General features: G+C 46.5%; 1 protein-coding gene across 1 annotated transcript in view; it reads right to left on the bottom strand.

Moving 5' to 3' along the window:
• COG4 (component of oligomeric golgi complex 4) overlaps positions 1-15,274 on the bottom strand; it is a 984,804-nt gene that overhangs the window by 482,432 nt on the left and 487,098 nt on the right. Inside the window, exon 7 of the mRNA XM_069654962.1 lies at positions 6,612-6,769. Coding sequence (XP_069511063.1) covers positions 6,612-6,769 — 158 coding nt within the window. The remainder of the gene's footprint in view (positions 1-6,611; positions 6,770-15,274) is intronic.

Raw genomic sequence — 15,274 nt, 5'->3', positions numbered from 1 at the left:
CTATTACCATCTATATAAATGAAGAATTTTACTTACACTAAGCACATATGCATAAAACACAGCATAGCACTGAATGTTGAGCACAGGGGAACACAATGTCCAACACGGCCAGGATATCTTTTAGATGGACAGTCCCTAGGCCCAGAAGGGCATATAGCGATCTAAGGAGAGAAACAGTAACACACATTGATACAATGTATATCCTATGCAGGAGTGTAATGTACAGCTTTAAAAGTCCTTAGTTAATCAGTGGAAGTCTTGAAAGATCCAGGGCCGTATGGAGACCGTAGACAAATGTCATCGTCCAGGTGAGTACCTTGCAGTGTCACTTGTAAGAGCTCTAGTGTTGAGAACAGTGCCCCCATAGGAAGCAATAGGAAAAAACAGGAAAAAAGAAAAAAGCAATCGACCCCAAATGACACCAGTAGAGGGTTCGAGACCCAACAGCTCCAGGAGCAGAAAAGCAGAGTAGGATTCAGGTCCCAATGATATCCAATGGAGAAATGCAGAATAAGGGGATATGTAGAACCAAACTACGACAGACCATGGTGACAACGGAGATGGAGTAACTGGAATAAGATACCAACCCAGGGCACAGAGAGAAGTACTTTCAGTGGTTGCCTCTAGAAATTCGACTCTCAGAATGAGAAAACGCAGTGAGTAACAGCTTCTTTTCAAAGGATATGGTCACCCAAGGACTGGCAACCCGAACCACCAATGGCCCCAATAGCCCAAAAGAAGAACAATCATCCTTCAGTGAAGTGGGACCCACCATGCAGAAATGGAATCCACGAGGATAGAGGAATCTGCGCACTGCAGGCACAGGCGGCTCAGCAGGCAAACGTGCTCGGCACAAAAACAAAAACAGCCCCTACAGCAATACCAGGTGGCAAACAGGATGGTGACCAGACACGACCTGGGAAAGCAGTTTGGGGAGTCCCAAAACCTATCCATGCAGCAGCAGCTTCCAAAAGGAAGGTAGTATGCCTTGGCAGGAAACAGTGGGAAAATTCAATAAAACTGCCAGAAAACAGCCCTAGGATGGAGGGCCTCGCCCCAGAAGATTAACAGGACCATAAGCAGGACAAGGAAATCTTGGGAAGGGCACCCAGCAGCCGAGTATTGATCCAAACCGGAGGTATGCCCAGGCCACTGCATCCAACCAGTATGGTCGGAAGAGGGCCTAAAAATGCAGCAAAGGTGGGAAAAGTCCAAGATTTTCGATCCTAGGTCAAAAGGAAAAAAACGATTTAGAAAGACCGCTCCATGACTGCACGGATCGGTCTTTCTAAAACGAACTGTCAAGTCCCTGACGCACAAGAGTGTGTGCAGAGGCTGACAGGCTCTCTGTGTCCCAGCGGACTCGTCGCGGGAGTGACAGGTTATGTTTGAAACTATATGTGTGTGTGCGTGTATGTTTGTATGCGTATGTGGGGGAAGAATGCGTGTTTAGATGTGGGAAGGAGGTGGTGGGGAAAGGCAGGGTTTGGGGGGGAATTAAACCCTCCCACCCCTGTTTTTAACGAGAGAATGAGCGGGAGAGAGTGGGGGAGTAGCAGAGGTATGTGTGATAATACCTTATTTTAAAGCCAACACAAAAACGGGCTTTAAAATGCGGGATTATGAGATAGAACTGATCTTCCAGCAGTTAAACAGACCTGCTTATCCTCCGAAAATCCAGCAGTGCGGAGGTCAGGGGTTTTCCTATATATTCCTTCATTCACAGGGGCAGGCTTCTGCAAGCTCACCAGCCCCATTAGGGAATTTAAAACAAATGTTTTGGTGGCCAGCCAATGAGGATAGTCCCAAAAACTGGCAAACTCTCAGACGCACCCCCACAGGAAGTGTAGTTTCCTGCACAGGGCCATGAACCTAAATCAGTCCAAACCACCATGGAAACTGACATATTGAGCCCATGTGGCCAGAACGGCCATTTTAAGGCCATCCTCGTGGTTTCCCTGAACAAAGGACGCCCCTATACAAAATGGCAGAGAATAGGACTTAAAAACACTCAATGCCCCAATGACTACCATAAAGGCACATTGGGCTACTAATACGGTAAATCTGCTTGCACCCCAGTGGTGAAGCAAATACTAAATTTTAGCTGCTACCAACATACCCCCTAAAACCATTTTAGGGTGATAAAAATCACCCTAGGGCACCTGATGGTCGACCCAATACCATATACCTTAAGTATAGAAAAAGGAATGTAGTGGCAGGGGGACCCCAGCAGAATTCCCTCTTACCACCAAAGTAAATCAAAAACGACAAAAATAAAGAGGGAAACAGCAAAAAGAGTAGAATAAAATGACTGCAGAACCCGAAAACTTGAATTGTTTCCTAACAACCTCATCCTCCAATCCTGTGGCATATTCACACCTTATTCTACCTCATATTCTGCTTGTGTCTCAACACACAATTTAATAATACCTTCACATATTGCATATAGTTCAATTACTTCATCACTTCGATTTATCCTGCCATGCTCCTCAGACATAAACATTCTACACCCCGTTGCAGGGTCAGGGAGCTGACCATGCCAAGGGGGGTGGGTTACACCCCTCCCCACAACTTGGGGCAGAAGGTCTACCAGTGTGCTTGCCAGAGGCATACCTGCCACAGTGGCGAAGTGAGAGAGTTGGGAGGGTACCAGTGTCTGCCCCTTATGTGCCTGATTGTAAGGGTGTGTGAAAAACACATGGTGGCAACAAGTAAGACGGACACAAGTGATCACAGTTCAAGGGTGTTTATTGAACAATGAATGTTGTATGCAGGTTGGAAAAAAAGCCTCATCTAAACCTAAATCTAAGATGGGTGCAAGCGTCAATCATCAAATAAAAATAAGGCAGTCAAATAATAAGGGCCTATAGAAAACCTATGAAACCTATTGCCAAACCTTACACTAATACAAAAAGGAGTGTGGGATAGTTCTCAACAAAAGAAAGAAGTGTTCTCAAATAATATGTCAGGATGCAGTGGCTTGCGTCTCCCTTCCCCACGTTTTGAGCACGGGTTAAAGTGGGATCCTGGAGCACAGTACAGTCTCTGGCCTCTCCAGGACGAGACGACAGTTCCAATGGCTGCCTAAGGACCATCGATGGCCAAGTCTAATTTCCTCTGAAAATCACTTGCTCTCAGAGCTTGATGTATTTCAAATAGCAAAAACTAAAGTTCCTTTATCCAAATAAAAGTTCTTTAGGGAGATAATGGCTCACCCCTGGGTACCCCTCTTCTGGGTGCTGACCACTAAATAGTCCTCATCGAGATCAAGGCCTTTGGTGGTCGAGTCTCCTGTTTCCGAGGGCCTGATAGGGTCACAAAACTACTAACGAACACAACGTTCGGTTCCATAGGTCTCTCAGATGATGGGTGCACCCCTGGGTCTCCCTCTTCTGGGTGCTGACCCTTCTCAATTTTTAGCCACAGTTCACGTAGGGTGATGGCTCCACCTCTGGGTCCCTCTCTTCTGGGTCGCTGACCCTTCAATTATCGATGCCTCAATTTACCCATCAGCTCTTTTCTCAATGAACTCTGGATGATAGCTTCACCCCTGGATATTCTGTGGTCGGGCGTGGACCCCTCTTGACTGTCAGTATTTGGGTGATGGCTTCACCCCTGGATCTTCCTCAGTCGGGCTCGGACCCCTCTCAAATGTTAATTTCTTTTTAAACAGTTCATAGTGGACATCCCTTGGCCGGGTTCACGTTTGTCAACACACTGTCTTCTTGGGACTATAGAATTGCCCCCTTCTTCGTCAGCATCCCTCGGTCGGGTTCACTCTTGCTAACTTCACGTCACTTATGTTTGTTCGATTCACTTCCCTTGTTTTCATGCGACTTGTAGATCAAAGTCTTTCAATTGTACAGGGATTTTACGAGACCATCCTGTATGACCACTTTGACCTCTTTTGAGGACTCTCCTATGGCCTTCTGGTACCTATAGTGTCGGTCAGATAGGGATCGACCAGAGTCTCTTGAGTTGGCACCCATGTGGTGCTGATTTCCCTTTTCAGCTAGTCTCCCCTTAACACTTTTTACAGTTCCCTTTCATAGTTCATTGAAACTTGGTTCAAACTTGCCCCTTTGCAATTCTCACTCAACACAGCCCGGTTCTTATCGTTTCTCCCCTTGACTCACCGGCTGTGATGAACCGCTTGGCTTTCAGCTTTATTGGAGTCACGGCTAGTGGCCCTTGCTCCTGCTTACTGGCGTAGGCTTGCCCTGTGTACCGCTGACATCTGCTGCAAGACACTGGTGCTATAGTTCGCGGTCTTAGGCTCCCTTCCACAAAGGTTCAGCTGGTCTGGGACGAAAAGGGCAAGGTCACTTATCTCCTCGCCACCCTCTCGATTCCTGCCGCCTTTCTCCTTCTCTTGAACTGCCGCGCTTGATTAGCCGTCTCGTGCTGTCTGCCATGCTCGCCTTGCTCGCCCTGTGCTTTCTTTCTGCACCTTTTATCCCTGTGGGAAAAGGAAGGGCCATAAGGTGTGTGTGATTTAAGTCAATTGCCTGACTTTGCTTGACCTTCATGTCGGGACATGTCAGGTAAACAGTTTTATTACAAGTCCGTAAACCAATGTTCACGTCAGGAAAGGGAGGGGTTGGAGTATCGGATTGTCCTATGGGATATGATGGGGAAGTTATGAGATTATCTGAAGAGAGTCAATTGGTAGACCGAAAATGACAAAATGGGTAAGGTTTGTGAAATGGACGAGAATGACCGGGATGGAGAACAGAACATAGGGGATGGTGGGAACTGTAGATCACTTTCGACTGGGAGTTCAGAAAGTGACAGGGGGAGGGGGATTGTGGGAACTGTAGTATTTTACCTGAGCAGGTTGGGAGTGAGGAAAATAATAAGAGGGACAGGAAGAATAATCATTGGGAGTATTCGGATAGGGAACCGGAAAACAGGGTTTTTGGAAAAGAAGGTTTCGGAATGCGATGGGGATTGAGATCCTAGGGGATTGGTTCTGTACGGAGGGGCTATTGGTTAGGAGACATTTAATGGGAGGAGGTGAGGCCGACGTATAGTTGCCTACAAAGGCCTCAGGGATTACGCCATCCTCTTCTGCTTCCTCTGCATAGTACCGTATTTCACCTTTAGGATTGGGATAGGCGAGGGCACAGTCTTCAGTGGCCACTTGAATAAGGGGTTCCCGCGATCTCCTTGGGAGAACACCCTCGGGTTTCTCACAGGGGGCAGTGCCACTCTCAAATACCTCATGCATACCTTGCATTCTGCTGGCCCGTTTTCTCTTTTAGAACTACAGGGTACAGCATTCAGAGCAGTGGTGAGCGAGATTCTTGGAGGTAGAGAGAGAAACATTCAACGAGAGAGAATGAGAGAGAAAAGAAGAGAGAGAGAACGAGAGCGAGAGAGAGAACGAGGATCTAAAGTCGGCAAAACAAAGTGCACTCCAGCAGAGAGGAAGCTTCCTCGCATCAGAAGGCAAACGCGGCGGGACATCATGTCTATGCCAAATTGCCAGCAAGAGGCACCAGAGGACCACTATGGGAAAATGGGCCATGGCATAAAGAACGATTTAAAACTTTAAACATGGGAAGCCCGACCCTAAAGGCAAATACAAAGAGATTGGGCAGGGGGACAAGGCGATTGCAGTAACGAATGGGAGGGGAAGGAGGCTACGGAACAGGGCAAGATGGCTTATGAAATGAAACAAGCAGCAAATGGGAGTGGGAGTTGTTTGAGTGACGTCAAGGGACAGACGATGTGGTGGAAGGGCATTGGAGTGGATCATGGAAGGGACTAACAGATTAAAGGGGAATCATTGATTGTTGACAGAAAGTGGTACTTGGGTGTGAGCTCATGTATGGTGAGTGAGGAGAGCGACTGAGGTTAAGTGCAAAAGTAGGTGAGTAATTGAGAGTGAGTGAAAAGTGTAACTAGGAGAGTGAAAGGAGGTCAAGTGCAAGAGAAGGAGGGGTGGAGCATAGTGTGGAGAGGAGAGGATCGTAGAAGGAAGAGGAAGAGAAAAGTAGGTGACACATCAAAGGTGCAGAAGATGGAGAAGGAGAGAAGGTAGAGAATGGGAGGAGGAAAGAGTAGAAGGAATCGAAAGGAAGGAAAGGACATCAGGGTGAGGAATAAGAGTGTGAGCAAACTAAGACCAAGAGCGACTTGAGCAGTTGGAAGGCACAATTTCCTATTGTAACGATCATCCATTAGTGGGAGGTCAAGCTAGCTTCCACCTAGAAAAATCTCAGGAGTAGTATTATAGATAAGGATGCATCCTTGTCCCTCACCATAGTAAGCAGCAGACAGTAGGGATTACTGATCTCTAGTTGCCTACATTAGGGATAAGGACATTTCAGCTGAGGCGCTGTGAAGTACACGGTAGACAAGAGGGACAATCATTTGTGTGTCCTGCTATTCCTGCCTTGCAACTCTCATCCACTCATATTGCTGATTAGAAAATAAAAACCTTTGAACCATTTCTCGAATTATTGGTGTTCTTGACATTATCCCATGGTGTTACATTTCATAAATAGTAATCAAATATAGTACCTTCAATTCCTCTGTTAGCTTGCCCTATATTGAAACTTCACAAAATATACATTGGTAACTAGTACCTTGCATGCCTCACTCACCTTTCGATGATAATCCCTGTGTGAGATGAACTTGTCCACCACCTTGTCCACTTGACTGTCACATTCAGTCTGCAAGTGTTTGATGAGCATGTAGAGCCGTCCTGGGCCATAGTAGGTCTCCACTATTGGTTGGTGGGTCTCTATGATGCGTGCAATTCCTGTGAAACAGAAGGATGGAAAACGTTATCCTTAGTCTGCAACCACAAGACTATCGCTGTAGGAAGACAACAATATCTTCACTCTTACACAAAACTTAAAGGAAGAAAGGAAGAAACTGTCAGGTCTTGATAGTTTTGGGGATATCTAGTCGATGACTGGGTGTACTGAAAATTGTTGCATATTCTTTTTTTTTTGCCCATCATTGCCCTTATGAAGATCCATTTTTTCTGACTAGTGAAATCAAATCACTACCCATTATCAGGGTCTTGAAATTATATTTTAATCTTTCACCTATAGCCTTCACACAGATGGTATCATACTCTAACCAAAATATTATGTTTAAGGGGGAAGTTCTGAATGAGTGAATTGGCTTTTCATGTGACTAGGCCTCTAGAAAAGCCAAGATGGTGAGTGGGAGTTTGATTGGTTGCTAGGATTGTGCATGGAACCCTTGGGTGGATTCTAATCAGATTCTAACCTGCCTTTCATCTGTGTTTTAAGGGAAGCAGTCCAGTAATTAGCGTTCTTCTAAAAATACATGGTTCAAGAAAAGATTCAGAGGTAAAGACTACAGAAAATATTTGAAAAGCCTTCAAGAAACTACAAAGGACGCAACCCAAAGAGGTCTGGTGGGGTGCATAGCTTAAGTGGCATAGCAAAGGATTTGGCAACTGCATTTATTGTCGGCTGTGCTACACTGTGCATCACAGACAGGCAGTGCCTTAAATGACACTGGAAAATGAGCAGGGGCTCATCAAGGGGGCATTGCCTAATGGCAGGGGGTTGTGTGCTGGCTCATTGGCCCACGCCCCTTGACAAGCCCCAGCTTAATGGGCTACAGGCAGCCGTTAGTAGAGATCAGCACCCTCTCCCGCTGATCTCTGCATTTATTTACTAACGGCTTGCCTGGCAAGGGACAGTGCCTTGCCATTTCAGCCTTAATGGTGGCGCTGCCCCTTGCCAGGCATCATGCCTGGGGAGGGACAGCAGCACCATTAAGGCTTTAAAGGCGAGGCCACTGGAACCCAAGGCCTTTTTTCCTAAAGCCTGAAGCACCCGCAAATGAGCAAAAAGGCCTTGGCTTCCAGCAGTCACACCTTTTCTTCGATAAAAGATGCCTTGAAAGCGCCGGCACCACCATTGTGGATTAAAGGCATTTTTTTCTGAAGCCTGAAGCTCTCACACATGAGCGAGAGATTCAGGCTTTAGAAAAAAAAGCCTTGTCCTCTAGCAGCCTGGGGTGTGTATGGGAGCGAGGGGCCCCCAGGTCCCCTTGCGCGGTACACTCCTCAGTACGGGACTTGGACCACGTGCCTCCAGTAGTGGGGTTGCCCCTTGCCCTTATGTAAAGTTAACCACGGTTGACCGCTACATAGATGGGACTACTGAGCAGGACACGGGGCATCCATCTTTTGTGCCCCCTTTCGACTCCATCTTGGGTAAACAGGCCTCACTGCGATAGTACAGCAAGGCTCAGCTCCCCTGCCACTGCAACAGCCAAGGACAGAGACACACACAAGGCGCGCAGGCAGCTGGCTGGCCCCCACCCTTGCACTCCCCCTGTGAAGGAAAGCTCTGCGCTCCCATTCTCACGCTGAAGCTGGAGAAAGTTGCAACAACCAATATGATACAGTTTTCTTCCTCTGAGATCACTGCCAGCATGAGAACCAGCATGTGAACCAGGATGAGCTAAGCACTTTTTGCTCGTTCGTCCCCATAAACGTGCAAGCCACCCACCCCCATTTAGAGTAATTTATTGCCATCCTGACCCTGCGCTCCCTGTAAGGTATTTCTTTCAAGTGCCAGACCCTCGCCTGCGCTGCGAAACCCACCCAACACACCCACTACTAACCTTAAACACTTTGCCACAATATATGTTTTGACTTCTACTAATAGGTCTAAAGCTTAGGAGATATGCGAAACACAGCTTGACTCTTTTTACATGCACAATAAAGGTCAAGGCCTCCAATTAAAGCCACGAATGACCCAATTGTACTGACAATAAATACTATGTGTGATTTGTGTAGAAATAAGAAAAGTAGCATAAAATGTTTAGATAATTTGTTATTTAGTGTTTTACGAATGCAACATATTAGCTTAGGTAGTGACCACAGTGACCGGACCCTGACCTGCGTGGAGCACAAGATATTTGACGTCCATCATCTAGTCAGTCACTCAGCCAATCAGAAGGAAGAGATGCCACCCACACCTACAGCACCACACCGCCTGGCCAATCGGGTCCATTTAGTATTTTTTGTTAGAGTTACTTTAATTGATATATATATAGTGATGATGAAAAGGAGGGTGGGCATTTTTGGGTCATTTCCTAGCTGGAGAAATAAACCATCCTTTGAACTCTTGCAGCCGGTTCCCAGTGCCTCCTTCCCCGACAGGGGTTGTGTTGGTTATTTTACTTTCTCTTATACGTAATAAGCCAGGGAAAGGCACCTACAGGTGTCAGGGGATATTAGTGAGCACCAGCAGGGCCCCGCATCAGAATAATATTTCGGAGCCCCTGCTCACTTAAAGCCTTGCAGTCAGGAGTGCTTTCTCTGAGCTGTGTAGATACCAGTTACAGGGCACGTCCTTGGCTGCTCGTAGTTGTAACAGGTTAGAAACTCATGTTTAGAATTTCGTTGCATCAGCTTAACTCCGTGGAGACAGTGGAGTGTGAAGATTTACAGACCGCGTCACCACTAGGAAAGTGCTATAACGGATTACTACCATAATAGGGCCTCAGCCTCAACTAAACTGAGAAGTGATACGCACTTCAAGGAAGTAGTGGCACTGTGAAAGGAAGTTAATAATTAATTGAAAGAACAGTTTATATTATAATACTAACACTCTTATAAAGCAAATTCTCAGATTGCAATGAAGAAAACCGGTCTACATCTTTAATGTGAATCTAAATACAGTTCATTCATTTTTATTTTTATTTTAAAAGCCATTCATCTTGTTTCCACATAACTGTAAATGAAAGGACCAAGTTAGAAGAACTCCTGCAGAAGCATGCCAAATAGAAGGGTTACTGTACATCGTGACATTTAGCAAGGAGTATATGGACAGTTTTAATTCGGGAATAGAATGGGAACTAAAGTATTATCCAAGAAGGATCCAGTGATCTAGTTAAACATGTGAAGAAAGTATTAAAAGCTCCAGGCTTTAGTGGAGGTATTTTAGGTATGAAAGGGGGATTAGCTGGCAATTGGAGCGAGTAACGGTGAAACAAAGAATTCAATTAAACACAGAGACAAAGTATTATGCTTACTCTATTTATTCACCACTCGAGCAGCAAAAACCAACAACAAGTTTTAAACATTAAACACATCAAAGAACTTCCTTCATCAGAAGGACAGTCTCTTATCACTGAAACTTGAAGGCTGCAACTTCTTCCACGTGACTCTGCACTCCAATCCTGACAAATCTCATGTAAATCCCTGCAACAGTCATCTTAATCTTTTTTCTGCTGCTGCTCCGAGCTCCTCATCACTGAAGCTTAACATTGTTCAACAAAACTGAACTGTTGGTGCCAAACGAGGCAAAACCTCCTCTTCTGTTCTACGCTCCCAACCAGATCCCGACGGATTCTTCATGAGCCGACCAGCTTAGCCTCCGCTTCTAGAGAGTGAAACATGTTATAGACACTCACATAGGACATCTGTTCGGCAATCACACGCACCTGTTGTGCTGCTCCCCTTCCCTTCTGCCTGGTTATTTGCACGTATCACTTAGCAAGCATACACGGCCCTCTCTAGCCACTCTGTGATTGCTTGGGTGGGATAATACTTTGCCTCCATGTCTTTAATAGAATTATGACTTTCCTAAATGTTAGTATAGAAAATCTGAATTCTATGTCAAGACCCAGAGGCTCGTATTATGCTTAATCAAACTTTATTTACCATCAACGAGGCCACCTGCCTGTTAAATGAGATTAACATAAAAAGTCTTGAAAGTTGATTCATTTGACGAATCAGCGGCTTTCATGATATCTTGAAGCCGTGCACCACTTGCAAAAGCCTTTGAATCCATTGCACCTTGTGCCCACAGTGTGCTCCGAATCTCTAGACGTCGATCCCTGCCAGGAGCTTGATCCACTTGAGCCATCGGGCCAGGGTGGCTACTGTCACCGCCCTAAAAGGCTAACTGAGTGCAGTGAACAAACCCCTCTCTCTGGCAGTCGTGACGGGCCCAGTTCTCGCTTTGTATTCATTAAGACTTCTAACTGGGCATAACTTAGGTTGCCCTGGGAAACGCAGGAATGATGCAGAAGTGATGGCATTCTTGGTCCTTCTCCTCACGTGAAAGGTCACTCCTTCCGGGGAAAAAGAATTTACATCTACATCCAACACTCTCTTACATGCTACTAAGCAAAAGAGCATAGCCAGCTTGGCTGAGAGCTATTTCGGCTTTGGTAACCAGATCACTTTCACCCCCTTGAGCAGTCTGGACACCAGAGCGTGCCTGGCACATGCTTGTGCCCCGCTGAGATTGTCGACCTGAAGGTATTAACCGTCCTATATTCCTTACATTGGGCAGCCAGGGCAGTTAAAAAATTGACCACGTGTATTACATCTGCTAAAGTGGGATGGGTTTTCCTAACCAGAAACCAACCTCACCATTTGGGCCCAGGCTGATATATGGGACTTAGCTGTCTTCGCACCCAGGATTCTCCAATAACGCAATCAGCCTCTCCCGATAGGCCTGGGTTTCTCCAGGTAACCCGGAGCTCACCCAGGCTACCAGCCTGAGGGACCCGTGAGTACTAGTAGGTGGGGAAATCCCACTGGATCCCGATGAATCCCCCGTCAGCTGGGTAACCATACAGAAATGTGGTAACTGGCAATTGGGCCTGGGGGTGACAAGGTCTGTTGTGCAGGGTCCTTTCAGATACATCAGGCTGCGGAAAATTGCTGTGTGCAGCTGCCAATCGCTGGAACCTTGTGAGGTATCGAAAGTTCAAATTTGCTACTTTATACGCTAACCGGGGCAGGTACTCCGCCGTCACCTTGATGTTCCTGTACAGACAGAGAACCAGAATTCCTTGGCTATCTCCACCAACAGTCTGGACTTCGTCCCGCCCAGCCGAATGATGTACCGCACGGCTGAAACATTGTCAATTTTCAACAGGATACAGCACTATGCTCTGTCCTGCATCAAACGACTGATCGCAAAGGAACCTTCATTCAGCACCAGGCAGTTAATGTGCAGTCGGTTCTTCGTGGGCGTCCAATGGCTTCTGGTCAAGATCTCCCTGCAAGAGGGGTCCCCAGCTCCTGCGGCTGACATCCGACTAGATTTTCAGATCCACAGCGGAACCGAATATGGCTTTCCCATTCCATGCCTCGATGTGCTGGGTCCACCAGAGCCATTCATTTATCGCTTCCTGCGTTAGCATGGCTCTGTGCTCGTATGACAGGCCTTGCTGCAGGTGCTGTATTTTCAGACAATGCAATGCTCTGTAATAGAGGGGTCCTGGGAAGATAGCCTGAATGAAGGAAGCAAGCTTTCCCACAGTCCTCGCCAACTACCTCAGGGACACTTGACCTCTGCCCAGAATCAGTCTATTCTCCTTCTTGATGTCGTTTGTATTTTGCAACGACAGGCTCAGTGTCCCTTGCAGTGAATCTATGACAAACCACAGAAATGTCATGCTGTAGGTGAGCGCGGTCTCCGACTTCTCCCAGGTTCACAGAACCCCAGATGCTGTAACAACTTTGTCATATCGGCCACCTGTTTCTGCAGCAGTTTCGTGTCCTGTACCATAATACACAGGTATTCTAGCTAGATTAAAAGCCTGGTGCATCGCTGGCGCAGCTCTGTCACCACTGGCTTTAACACCTTGGTGAAGTGCATTGCCATCTCTGTCCCTTCCCAAGAAATTGCAGGAAACTCTGGTGCTGTTCGTATTACAGGGACCGCTAGAGAAGCGTCCCTGAGATCTATACGCGCTAGCCAATCTCCTGCTTTCAAGACATCCCACAACAGATGGCTACCCTCCATCTTGCAATGCTGGTATACTAGAAAAACATTAAGAGATCTGAGATTTATGACTGACCTGACTCTTTTCTCTTCACTAGGAAGAGGTTGCGTAGGAACCCTTCTGTTTAGTCGCTGACTTGCTTGATCACCCCCTTTTTTAGAAGCTTTGAGATCTCTTCTGACATGATATTTTGCTCCTGTTTGGAAAAGAACAGTGGTCTGGGGGGCTTTGACTGAGCAGGTTCCGCATAAAAATCTAACTGAAAAACCTGAATTGTCATTAGGACCCAGACGTCTCTGGTAATATTGCCATTCTTGCAAGCGCGTGGCTAATCTGCGCCTATCGCGGGAAGCGCTCCGCTGGCTTTCGCTGCCAGAGCTTGCGCCCTCACCTGCGTCAGTATTTGGAGCCCTGTTGACACCTCTCCAACCACGACCTCTGCCTCTCCCTGGGTCAGGGAAGAAGGGGTCTGGCTTTCTGCTATCTTACATGTGCCAAGATCCTCGTTATGAAGGCCTGTATTCTCCTGCACAGCTGGCAGAGCGCCCTCGACCACTGCCAGCCAGGCCAAGAACTCTAGGAGCAAAGACTTTCGGCAGGGATACATAAGCGTTGTATAGGGCAGCGAAAATATGAACACATTTAGTGACGTCCTTAATGAAGGCTTCTCCGAACAGACAACCTTTCGCCGATGCGCCGACTGCGGATGATGCCAACTACCCAACTTGGGGTCAATCTTCACTAAAACCGATCTGCACCTTTTCGGCTGCCAGAATGCAGTTGGCATTTCCCACCAGGCAGACTGCCCTGTGTGCCCAGCCTGCTAGGATATGAGGATCCACCCCACCCCACTTTTGTTCCGTTTAGCTTCCTCAGCCATCTTGCATTATCTTGGCAAGTGGCCCCAAGGTGTCCAGTATTTTGTCCTGGCAAGCGTACCACGACCGGTCTATGCCTTTTGTATATCCTTGCCGTATTTCACCATGAACGCTTGCATTTTCGGGTCGATGATTGGCGACGATTGCACCCTTATCTGGAAGTAGGGGCCTAGGACACACTTTGCCTTGAGCTTGCTATGAGCCTCTTTGGATAGCAGAGTGTTTAGATGTTTATTTAGGCAGGAAGCTACTTTCTTTGAGTGCTCCCATTCTGAAGACCTGGGATGCACCAGCAGATTTGGGTCAAACTTCCCTTCCGAATGCTGGTGCAGACTTATGTATCCTTTTTTGCCTCCGCCTGGCACCTTTTCACTCTCTTTCATTGTCAGTGAAAGCGCTCAATAGCATGGACTCCTCATCCCCAGTGTAGCCGGGAGTACCGCTTTTATCAGTGCCCTGTTTACAACAGTGTTTGGGTGGGGATCCCGGGCGAGGGGGTGAACTTTGAGGGTATGTCACAGCTTTTAGTTTATTTCAGAAACCCCAACATGCGTTATTTAATGCAGAATTTCCTTTGCTGTGAATCCTCGTCCTGTGGCTCAGGATAGACACTGTAAATATTGATCCCACAGTACACATCAGCAGCTCTCGGCATGCTTCAAGATAAATCAAATCCCTTCTTGTTAGAAGGCATAAGACACACTTGAAAGTGCAGTGCTATGGATATATATGGATGCTGTACTTGAAAACTGTCGGACGGTTTACAGCACGCAAATAAGAGTGTGGCAATTCTGGACTTTGTTAGTCTATTGTGTATGTCCAGAAATTACTTGTTTCAATAATGGATCAGGACTGAGCATAAACTGTGCTTGTAGTAGAGAATGCTAAGCTGAATTTTTACGGTACCATACTTAATGTCGCCACTACTGTTTTCTTCAATTCTGTGTGTCCAGTGGCTTCACTAACTGCGGTGTTGGCTAGGAATGGTCATTTGTACGTTTGCTGCAGGCTTAATACTTTGTTCAATCTAATGAAAGGGTAGGACGGCATTGTTGGGTCTGCAATTAGTGTGGTCACCTAGGTGTGTAATCTTGCAAGTATAGACAAACACAGTCTTGCCCTATAGCTGTTTTATGGTCCACAGAGGAAGATGCACAATCAAAATAATTCCGACGCTTGCAAATTCCTCTATAGAAAGTGTCTTCAAGGCTTATCTTGTCCTGCCCTTACAATGTCCCCTAGGATTGCAACAAAAAGAGATATACACTCATAATGAAAAGCGTCCAACAACATCCACACAAATTGTTCCCAAGCCTTATTTAGATTTTGGGACAACAAAGGTAAGGATTCATATCGCCTCTTACTCAAACATTATGTGAGACTGTACTTTGTTTGCCATCCATGTTGGCGAGTGCATTGGTTTTAGCTTGGAAAGGAGACGGTCTTTCTTTTCCATTGCTGCCTTTTCTCTGCAGGTTAACCTCAAGCAGTTGATAAAATATATTTATTAAACAAATGTGTTCTGACAGTTTTATTCTTTGATGAAACCAATTGGCAATACAAACTGGAATGGAAAGACGGGACAACAAGTGCAGCCACCTAATTTCCAAAATCAGGTGGTTACCAACCTCAGACCAATGGCAGGA

This window comes from Ambystoma mexicanum, chromosome 1p, assembly GCF_040938575.1.
Source record: "Ambystoma mexicanum isolate Mex_15411 chromosome 1p, UKY_AmexF1_1, whole genome shotgun sequence".
NCBI lineage: Eukaryota > Metazoa > Chordata > Amphibia > Caudata > Ambystomatidae > Ambystoma > Ambystoma mexicanum.
The sequence above is the reverse complement of the archived record's forward strand: the minus strand, read 5'-3'. Positions and strand labels throughout refer to the sequence as shown.